The 12054-nt window shown below is 30.5% G+C and overlaps 1 protein-coding gene across 5 annotated transcripts; it reads right to left on the reverse strand.

The window, feature by feature from the left end:
- Positions 1-531: 531 nt before the first annotated feature.
- Positions 532-11660, reverse strand: LOC130899317 (ubiquitin-protein ligase E3C). 5 transcript variants are annotated; one of them, XM_057809174.1, is made up of 14 exons: positions 11342-11660; positions 10962-11092; positions 10721-10906; positions 9268-9472; positions 8086-8403; positions 7607-7904; positions 7241-7425; positions 6453-6770; positions 5001-5240; positions 4166-4410; positions 2875-3081; positions 2301-2556; positions 1558-1688; positions 532-773 (listed from the first exon to the last, which is right to left on the reverse strand). In XM_057809174.1, exons 1-14 carry the CDS (start codon positions 11412-11414, stop codon positions 606-608), a joined length of 2961 nt encoding a protein of 986 aa, XP_057665157.1. In that variant the 5' UTR covers positions 11415-11660; the 3' UTR covers positions 532-605. The 5 variants fall into 5 exon arrangements, with proteins under 5 accessions (XP_057665157.1, XP_057665159.1, XP_057665158.1 ...); XM_057809176.1 differs by having other exon boundaries at positions 532-739; positions 11342-11458; XM_057809175.1 differs by having other exon boundaries at positions 11147-11384.
- Between the last annotated feature and the right edge of the window lie 394 nt (positions 11661-12054).

Raw genomic sequence — 12054 nt, forward strand, 5'->3', positions numbered from 1 at the left:
TTATTTATAGCCTTTTGTACAATAGGATTTTAGTATTTAGAAGCGGGCTGTAAACCGATACGGGGTCTTTAATAGTCTGGCATTCGTCGAGTATGGACGTCGGATTATTGAAACCAAATTTAATTATCTTATTGTTTAATAAATAGTTGAATACAGAGAATATGGTCAACCATCATTGGTTATCCCAAAGATACATCACACAATTATTATTTTTTACAAAACTTGTTATATTTTTGTGTTATCAAATATATACAAAAGAGTATTGGTCATAGTTAATACATTGTCCTATACATTTCATTTTTAAATTAGTATGTTATCTTTTCTATTTCAGAAATAACAAAAACAGAATTGAGATATCGTACTTCTATATTTTTTATAGTATGTATACGATCTTGATTAGAAAAACTCAAAGTGCTTATTTACCTTAGGATTAAACATTTTTTACGTAGATATGAAAGTTCCTCCCACACTAAGTTTTGAAAGTTTAGTTAACAGAGTTTATTAAAAAGGAATATAAATAAAATACGAAAATTACCATATATTCAAATCAAAGTAATAAAATTTATTAAAGTATAACAAAGGCGTTAACAGAATCTTAAATAGAACTACGACAATTCAAATCCAGCTTGTTGCTCAATAGCCGATAATAATTTGTTTTTTAAAGTTTCTTCATCTGTAATGATAGGAATTTTGAGTAAGTTTAGGCAGGTACTTGCAGTAGGCATTCTATTTTCTGTTCCTGAAGATTGGATGCAGAAAGGAGGATTTAATTCCTTGAAAAAAACATTTTTTTCTACTATTGTGGTATCACAAATTCTTCGAGGCATATCTACGCCCCACAAAAAATAATATAAATTTAAGCACTAACATTTAAATAATAATTTGTGTTGTCTAAATATATTTGTTTTTGCTAAATTGTTTGAAATGTGAAAAAATCAACAATCAATTAACTTACTAATATTTCTGTTGAGTAGATTTAACTTGATTAACATAATTTTCATTATTAATATTCACAATAAAAGTGTAGAGAATTTAGAGTATTTGGTTATTGTAATGTCTTCATAGTAAAATATTGGACAGCCAAGGGCTATATAGAACACAGGCCTTATGATTGACATTACCAAAGGCCGATGTCCTTTGTGAAGCCGATCAAGCGCTTTGGCTTAAATCCTCTTATGTCATTAAGCAACCTTTGTTTGTTTGAACAGCGCTCATGTGCAGTTTCTTCCTCCTCCATGCACCAGCGGCACTCTGGGTCATCTGTCATACCCATAGTGTAGAGATGACGTCTTAGATGACCGTGTCCGGTTAAAAGTCCAGTCACAAGTTTATTATCGCGCTAACTAAAGTGGAGCAGTAGTTTGGTAATCCATCTATGTGTGCCTTAGCTCTTGTCTTAAGCCATCCGTCTCTATCCATCTCTGTACCTTGCAGGCAGACCGGTGAGAGGCGTAATAACAACACTTTTGGCTATACCAAGAATTGATACAAGAACTTTATGGAGACGGTGTGGATGTGATTATTATTAAAAAAAAACATAATTTTCAATTTATTTACCTTAAAACCAAGCAAAGGTGGTCTTGAGCAACTGGTTACAAATTTCAATAATTGTTTCTTCTGAACTTCTGTAAACCTGTGTACTATATTCCAAAATATAATAATAGTTGGATGATCTACTGAGAAGTCTCCTAAAAAGATGATTAAATATTTTATCAGTAAGTAATTTGCATTTAAATTTGATTTTGAATTTAAAATCGATCAATAGTCATCAAGATTTTAAACATAAAGCGAATTCTTGCCACAGTTTATTGAACAAATGGTTCAAAATTCATCACCTCTTGGCTCTTGTCTGACCATCTCATAGACAGAAATATTTGATTATCAAATATGCATTGAAATGAACCTGGAATGAAACTATCAGAAATGTGGCAGATCAAAACATTTTGATATACAGCTGTTCAAGTACTAAATTTCCATGTCATGGAATCAAAGCTGCCATGGGAGTGCAAAAAAACTTGATAATACAAATAAGCATAATAGTCTCTTTAGTTTAGGTCTCTGGTCATACAGGAATAAAAGGTAATTGAGAAGAAAGTGCTTTTTAGAAATAAACACGAATGCCTTTTATTGTTTTGAAGAGTTTTGTAAAAAGAAGGAAGACAAAAGAGCACCATCCCAAGCTAGAAACTAGATCCAAAAAGTATTTGAATCTAAATAAAACTAATGTACACCTCCCAACTAGTTTGATAAAATAATTACTTAAAAATAATTATATTTATGTAAAAAGGTAATAACTTTACCTCCATAAGCTGTATGAGCACACAAATCACTAACATCTATTTCTTGTGTATCACCACCAATAATGACTTGTAACTCAGTATGACTAAATAATTTTAACCATGTTATTGGCACTACACTGTTAATACCGTCTCTAAATGCAGTACACTGCCTTCTCAATTGACTATTCAATTTGACATCGGCTAATCTTTGGATATATTCTAATCTGTTTTCATTTGTGACTGGAATGTTGGCTCCGTTTGGTTTTAAATCCATAATCTGAAAATAATAACCCAATAAATGTAACATTAACAAATACCTGCATAAAAATAATGTTTTCCAATCACTATGCTAATGTAAACAAGAAACGAATAACGTTTTTTTAGATAATTATTTGCAATTGTAATAGAGCCTTCATAGTGGAAAAACCTGAAGACACTAGCATTTATAGATTTTTAGAAATGTAAAAAAAAACAAATATGTGGAAATATTTGGGTAAGTTTAATATTGATTGTTTAGGTGCTTCAACCGATTATGGATAATATGTGAAAAATGAAATGTATTGTATTCATTCAACTGAAATTATAAATTACTTACCCTAGTTTCCCCCAAATCATTATTTACGGTGGTAAAATCCAAACCTAAGTCACTTATGTCTCCATTATATTCTCTTAGATATATTAAATTTCTATATAATACTGGATCTAGAGATTTTAAATAATGCGCGGGTGCTCTATCCACCAACAACTTAGCTAAAAAGAATTCTGCTAACGGCAAGTCCACCAATATGTTTTCAAATATTGCCTAAAAAGTTAATAAAAAATAAAAGAGTGATTATAAAAAAAGTTCTTAGTAAAAATGTTCTCTAAGTTGATGTTTGTAAATAAATCCTTAGTAATGTGTTCCAAAAGCCCCTTCAATACATTAAAACATTACTTTCTATCTTCGAAGACTGAGAAAACAGTACCCGTGTCGATACCCTAGAAACTTATTGCAACAACCTTTTATTGGACACCATCAGCAAAGTTTTTTTAAATGTTGTCTTATCGTTATATCTTCTTAGGTATTGGATGTGTCCTTTCTTGTGGTTTTTATTCGTGTTAAATGAGGAGCAAAATAAGGAATATTATCCAAAATTTACATTTTTCGTTTCTAGATGGCGATAAATACCTAAGTTGCATTTTAATTTAATCCACTACTGCAAATCATTCGAATGGATCTTTATTAAAATCAGAAAGCAGATGTAGGTTCAAAAATATTTTTATATGGAATTTTGCATGCCGAATGTGAGGATGATTCACAAAACTATGACTAACGAGGAGGATGGAGAACTAAGCTATTTAGTTTCTTTTACTTGATCTCTTATATCGTTTGTTACAGTTGTGAATAAAATTCAGGTTTACTTCTGTAGGTTCTTTTTTATTGCGATCGAATAGAATATAATCCTGTTCGCTCTACTTCAAAAAGGTTATTATCCAAACTATAAATTCAAAAAGAATTTTATCCATTTTCTTTAGTGATAGCTAGTTTAAAAAGCAGGATTTGTCTTATTTCAGATACTATCTTATCTTATTTAACCTCATTAATCAGTATTACACCTGTTCATTACCTCTTAAAACAAATTTTCTCACTAAAGTGAAAAAAGGATAATATTCCATTTGAATTTTTGCTCCTCAAATACTTTCATTCTGTCTTCAGTTTCCCTTTATTTAGTCATATACCCTCTATTTATTCACTTTTTCCTTGGATTACTTATTCTTACTTATATTTATATTCATTATTTTTCTGCACATTCTTTGTTGTTTTCTTTCTCTTTAATTTATTTATATTTACTCAAATAATATATTAAATATTTTCCGTTATCTATAATGAACAACATAAAAATTACCTTTCCAACAAGTCTTCCAATGAAGTAATAATGGTCTGTAAAATTTTCTACTATCAAGTGAACATTTGGGTTAGGATATAATGTGTTATCAGCTGTTAAAAGGAAGAACCCTCTATTAGGATCAAATGCCGTTTTCAGTACCTCATTTAAGAATTCTTTGAAAATTCCACCACCATCTATGCCTGCTTCTTCCAATCCAACGTTATTTATAAATTGTATTCTAAGTGTATGTTTCAGATCCAATTCTAAAAATGATATTAATTTACAATAAAACAATTAATAATGAATCAAATGATCTGAACTAATTTACATGACAAAATTAGAAAACAAAAATTTTTCTAAAATAAATGTATGTATGGATTTGGGGTCCAAAGGACCTATTGTGTCCCCCTTTTTTAATGGGATAATGGAGAACCCAGTGTTTACAGCTGATCCGTTAATCCCACTCATTTTAAAAAGTCTAGAATGTGGGATTATGCCATATCTGAGTAAAAGCTATTTGATGAATTTTATATTTTCACATTTATAGTGATAGTGAGCCAATGAAAAACGACCAAAAAACACAGGAAGTAGAAAATCAGCGAAAAAGAAAACAAAGTAAGAACCAGATAGAGATACAAGGATGAAATAAAAAGAAAGCTTTTATTGAGATACTTATCAAGGACAGGAAATCATGAAAAATATGTGGAAGAGCAGTGCTTCTGAATAGACATCAGGATAAGATAAAAAGTAGAATATCTTCCCCTCATATTTTCAAAGTTTCATTTAAAAGTTTCCGTTCAAAACTTAGAAATACTTGTCAAAAATAACAATAAATAATAAAATACATACTAACCACTTTTTTGGGAAATTTTATCAAATGCATCTTCATAAATATGCGTTCGTCTTATTACAACTACATTTTCGTGCATCAATTCGTGATGGAGTCTTTGATAATCGTCTTCTCCTAAACTACTTCGACATAAATCTCTAAGCAGTAATACTCTAGTATTAAAATTTATTAAAAATGGAAGTTCCTCTAAAATTGCCAACGAACGTTGCTCAATTGTTGAAAGTGGAGGTAAATGCTCATCTTCTATAATAAATAAATGTAAATATCAACAGTTACATTGAAGTTCACTTAAACTAATATACAAGGTGATCTAGAATTACGTACATTGCTTTTTAGTTATATTTTTTAAGTTTATTGCCTTTGAAGTAAAGTGGAAACCGTAAGTAAACATTCACTACATTAAATGAATTATACATGCTGAAAAAGGAAAAAGGAAATGTTTAAAAGTTTGATATATGTACTGGTATCTCTCACTCTCACGGTTAATCACATGCCAATAACATTCAGGTCCTATACTATTTTGATCCTGCAGATCCAGATGCAGAAGCTACATACCTAAATAGAGATCTGTCAAGTATTCTTGAATATTCCACTGAGACGTGGACTTAAGGTTTAGAAAACATTTAAAGATACTTTTGCAGAAAAGCTATGCTAAGATGAAACTCTTGTATATGAGCAGGTCTATTCTCAATTTTAAGATGAAGAAAAAGCTTTGTGAATCTTTAGTATTGTTTATCGTGTGCAATATGTACAAAACGTGTGTTTTAGATTTATTTTTAAACGAAGAAAGTATGATCACATTTGCTTTTCTGAAGGATTATTCCTAATATTCTTTCATGTCCTCCCATTTTTCATACTTCTGATATAATATATGTTGTTTTTTTTTCTAATTAGACATTTCAAATACGTGTAATATGGTGTATATGGCCAAAAAGGAGTATTACCCCTTATGAGAGGATAGTATTTAAATCATTTCATGTTGTAATTATTTTGTAACTGAGCTCTAATTATTTTTATTTCATTTTCTTGGCCATATAGGTACAATACTGATTAAAAACAATAGTTTAAGCTAATCAGGCAAAGAAGTCATAATAAAGCACACATATTTGCACTTGGTCTTGAAATAGTGAGAGGTTTAAAAGATCATTATTTTCAATTAAACAAAATTTTTTGACAGGTTTATAAGTTTTAATGCTCTCAAATGTAGTCGTAAAGGAAAAAACATCATGCCTTCCACCATATCCCGATTTACCTACTTCAAATATGTAACTTCATCTTTTTTGGTTTTTTGTAATTACTAGCTGGGAGTGGTTAGATGAACGAATAACATGTATGTTAAATCTCGCCACTCCTGTTGCTTGATGTGTGTATATTGTATACTTTGTAAATTGTAGTGTGTTCACATACCAGACCAATAATGACAATTTATTATTATTAGTATTATTAATTATGTACCTTCGTCTTTGGTTCCATAAAATGTGGAAATTTTTTTCGACAAATAATCTTTCTTGGCCAAATCAGGTGGTATATGAATTTTATCTGCTGTCCAAAAGCCAGGTGTGCAAAATTTCTTTCTTAAATCTAACGTATACAGCATCCTGACACAATGCAAACACACTTTATACAAATGAAGAACTTCAGGAGTGGTTGGTATAGAACTAGATCTGCACATTGGAAATGCAACTTCTATTAATCCTCTTGAGACATTTTTTAATAATTTTGACATTGAGAAGAGATCATTCTGAGAAAAAGTGTGACTTGTATCTGAGTTTTCTACAAAAAAATTATTTATAAAGCTATACAACTTATGGATATCATCAGTGATGGATTTACGCTTACGTGTAGGGCATCAAAATTTTTGAAATAACGAAATTTTAGAGATGACGACAAACCATCTCAAAAAGTGGTTCAAATCAGTTTTTATAAAAAAAAAAATTCCTATGGAATGTATACTGAAAAAAATGTTATCTCGGCTTAATAGAAAAAATTTATCAAACAAATATTTATTATTGATTTATCTATGGTTATAACTTATTTATATTTGGATCTTTATGGGGATCTTTCATATTTATTAGTTATACTTAAAAATTATACTTCAATAAAATAGTATTGGATCAAAATTAGTGAAATCCATTTTATTGGAAAGGGCGGCACATAGAGAGTGACCTAGGGCGGCAGCAAGACTAAATCCGTCACTGAATATCATTATAAAATGAAATAATACAAAAATACATATAACTTACCACTATCTGTTAAAGTTTCAGTATAAAATGTGAACATATCACAAAAAACTGACACCACAGTATGATAATCTCTCCAAGCAACTATACTTGATATTTTAGATTGGAATTGATCTTTATTGTTTTTATTTAAATAAGCCCAGAGTTTCGTAAGGTAGGTACTGCTTAGTCCAAATTTATAAAGTAAGCTAAAAAATATTGAAACCTCATCAATTGAAATTACAGTTTCAGTATTCAATTGACATCTAGTGGCAAGTTATTGGGGATGTAGATTGAATACAATGTGTAAAACCACTACAGCAACATTTACAATAATACACTTATACTGTTTGGTAGGAGAATAAATTAGTTCTATCAAATAATACTCACAGATATTTTCTCATTGAATCCTTGTAAACTAACAATAAATTATGGCAAAAATTCGTAAAAGCCAGCAATACTTTTTCATCATTACTATTTTTTAAAAAATAATTAATCCACTTCTTAACTTTTCCATATTTATTGAGAATTTTCATATAATCTGATAGTAACAGTCTTTTTTCTGTAGTTATGGGATCTTCTTCCTCTTCATCATCACTATCTTCATTTGTTAAATCAGAAGAAGGTTTTAATTCATGAATATTAGTACTCAGTTTTGAAAGTACCTGTATGCTGTCATACCCTGGTTCTAAAAAAGTAGTTTCATCATAAACATTTACAATTATAATTTAAATGGAATATTCCTCTAGATTGTTTGTTTAATTATCAATTTTCACTAAGTTTAGCAGGATATAATATATATCCAAATTATTTAGTATAAAACAAGAATATATTTCATTTTGAATTTTGGACAAAAAACTAAAACTCACCATAATCATCAGGTTCCAAATCCAGAATACAGTAAAATAAGCTATGACTACCTTCAACATGAAATCCACTATTAAGATAACAAATCAATTTTTCAAATGGTAAATCTTTGGGTTGGCTCTTCATAAACGGAATCAAGATGTTTTTTACATTGTGTGTAAGTTGTGGTTTCAAAAAATGTATGCAAAATTCTGATAGTACTAAGTTACTTAGATAATCATTATCATTTATAAATTTGAAAGGTTTTTGAATTAGAACTATCGTTTCATTCAAGTGATGGCTTCCACTTTCTAGTTGTTTTCTTAAATGTCCAAAATAATCTGCAAATATAATCAATCATGATTGTATAATTTAGTATATAAATATACGAGGCACGATTAATCAGACTAACAGTTGTTGAACATACCAATAATAAAAAATCAAATTAATGATTATTTTAGTATGTACTTAATATAAGTACTACTACCACTGGTACTACGGCCCTCAAAGAGCCTTACCCTCGTCAACCACATTCCCCCAGTCATCACGGTCCAACGCTCAACGTTTCCACCCCCTCACACCTAGCTCACGAAGATCCTCTTCAACATCATTCAGCCATCGTTTACGCAGTCGCCGGCCCTTCAGTACGCTTTGCGCACCCCCCACTCCTCAGGCATACGCTCCAAGTAGCTTAGCCATCTGAGTCTGGTCCTATTGACTTCTGTCACCAAGCTGGGGTCTTCATAAAGCCTGTAGAGATCGGTGTTTGTACGGCTGTGCTAAGCGCTCTGCTCCCACACTGGAGAGATGACATAAATTGCCCTACACGCAGTCCCAATTTAACACCTATGGATTTTTCCTGTGGGGTTTTGTCGGATCCAAAGTTTGCGCTAACAAACCAACTTCCCTGATACAATGAAAAGAAAATATCTTTCACAAAATTGCTATTACGGATAATACCTGCCGAGCCGTCATAGATAATTTTAGTGTTCGATTTATTGAATGCCGCGAGCGCAACAGTTTACATTTGGCAGTGTTATTTTTTTCATTTGGCAGTGTTATTTTTTTTTTAAAAATAAATTCCCAAGCAATGTATTTTGATTTGTAAAAAACATTTTTTCAATAAACTACTTATTTTTCTTTAACTTTCTTTTAAGGTACCTTGTATTTTAATAAGATTTAATTTTGTATTTTAATTTACTGACCTTTAGATATAAGATAGCTAAAAGTATGGGCATCTGTTGTAAAAATGTACAAACACTTCATGAGAATCATGCTTTCAGAATTATCCATAACATTTTTAAGACATACAAGTAGAAACCGTTTTATTAACCAAGAAAATGATACATCAGCATTCATTTGCTGAAGAACATCTCCTTGACATGTGACTACTCTCTCTCCAATATTTAACTGAAACAAAAGAATGTTTAAATTTAAACCAAATATCTACAATATATCTATAATAAATCATGATTGTTTTGCACTTAGTAAATGTATAGATTTCTATTTCACTCTTAAGAAAGAAAAGTGAAATGGTTATACATGGTTCAATTCTTATGTGAAAGAAAATATACGTTTAGTTGTATTTATACATCAAACATTAATAAGACCAGTGATTGTATACGCCATGGAAAGAACTGTCATTAATGAAAAGGAATAAGAAGACCTGAAGATAATCGAAAGAAAAATACTGAGAACTATACTCAGACCACATATTACAGAAAACCTACAGAAATTGTGAGAAGGATAACACAATGGATACCTCTTTGATCAAGAGGCAGAGGCAGAACAAGAAATACAAGAATCCTAGGAATAGTAGACTGTAAAGCCAAATCCAAAAACAGAAAAAAATGGAGAAAGCTGACAAACAAAGCTATGACCAACAAAAAACTATAAAAAAAAGAACAAGGGAAGTAATCCACCCCAATAAAGGGATAAGTAGGCGCCCAAGCGCTAGGCATAATCCAAGAGTTTAAACAGCAAGATGATAATGATGTATTTATACATCATTTACACAATATATGTTACAAAGAGGTATGAGGTGCAGTTCAACTCAGCTTGACAAGTTAATTGACACAAAAATTTCCAACTGGAAGCAACTTGTTGAAAAGTTACAAGATTTTGAATTATTGATTTGAAGTCAATGAAAAAAATTTACAAACTGTAATTCTTGTTTTTCAAGGGATCAAATATTAAAACTAGTTATATGACTATAGAGCTGCTTCTATGTGAAGTTGACTGGTGTTTGCACAGACACTTGTCGGCTACTGTAGCTAGGCTCCTAGCTTTAGTATTAATGGTCGTTGGCTGTCATGAGTGAAATTGGGTAAGTCTTGCCAGCTAAAACAGCCGGGAAGCACATGAGTTGGTCACTGATCAATCACTTCAGAAAAAGTTATTGAAGAAACAGCTATTTTTCAATTTTCAACCTAAACTAGAATAAATTAGTCTAATTAAATCCAAATCATACTTATTAATTCAAATTGTAGATGAAATGAATTTATTTGATTTAAAGCTCTGTATTTAGGTCTAATGGCGTCAATCAAGCAAGTTGTATTTGCTGCAGTAATGACAAAACAAGCCAATAAAACGTAGTTGAACCAGGACTTTCCAATATTAGATGTGAATATTTCTAAATCAATAAATTTTTATTATTACCAATCTAGCTCTATCTTGCTGAGGATCATAAAAAAATAGTAATTTGCCTAGAAGTATTTGAATACCAGCAGTGCTTTGTATTTCGTCGAATATATTTCTTTCCTCGTGTTTTTTCTTTTTTCTTACAATGTAACTGCGAATATGTGATTGTAACAGTTCTGCACTTTGTAATTTCAATCTTTGTTCCTGAAACATAAATATTTGGAAAATTATATATTAAAATTGTTTACATTTAAATTACCTGTCTTTTGCGTCTTTCTTCTTGAGTTTTTTGTAATAAAACATCTTTCGTCATTTTTTTACTTGCTCCAGACAAATTTTGTTCTGGTCTAGATTTGGAATTGCCTTCAAAACTATAGTTCATTTTAAACGCTAAAAGTATTTCATTTAATAATTAAATGCATAATATTTGATTCAAAATCGTACCCATTGTTACTGCTTTAAATAAGATGTGCGAAAATGTCTTTTTTTTGTGATGTATTAACTCGATTTGTCACTTATATATTTTTGAAAGAAACTATCTGAGAAATTATTTTCTCTTTTATATTATTAATGATAATAGTTTTGTTGTTTTTTAATATTGTATTATGACAAAAGAAATCAATAATTAAAACTTCTAACCTTTTTTTACCAGCTGACTTATGACATTGACATCCAAGTTTTGTTTTTGACTTGTCATCGTTTTCATCGGCATAATATAATCGATTTTATAGTAGCAGCTTATTGAAAAATATAAATAATTTATATGAGATTTTTTTTAATTCAAACTTTAATTTAAGAAACATCCTAAGTAACTGTTCACTATTTTATCCTCAAAATTCTGGTACGGTAACAGATATTTCCAGGTAAATACAACGAATTCAGCCAATTCACGCTGGAGGACCCCACGGAAGCGTATTAGGCCTGTTAGCCGACCTGCCTGAAACAGCAATTCTTGCATATGACAAAAATACCAACATAGCCTGACCAAACTTCAACAATTGATGACAAAAAGAAGAATAAAATTAAATGAAAACATGTTAACATTTACATTGCGCAAGGAAATTTGTCCGCCTGTAAAACTGAGCGGTAAAGAAAACTCACAAGGTGACGAGGTCAAATATCTGGGCACGCATCTGGACAGGAAGTTAAGCTGGAGAAAAACACATCTTAGAATCAATCTGGTCCAAAACTCTAAGAATTATATCAGAAATTCCATGATTTATACCCAATGAAGCAATTCATCAGGATGCAGGTCTATCGTAAGTGAAAGAAGAAATGTATGTCTATCTGTTGAATGCTCGTATCTATTACTTAATATCGACATAACTTTGTTGGGTTTTATAACACATTTA

This window comes from Diorhabda carinulata, chromosome 11 (assembly GCF_026250575.1).
Source record: "Diorhabda carinulata isolate Delta chromosome 11, icDioCari1.1, whole genome shotgun sequence".
Lineage (NCBI taxonomy): Eukaryota > Metazoa > Arthropoda > Insecta > Coleoptera > Chrysomelidae > Diorhabda > Diorhabda carinulata.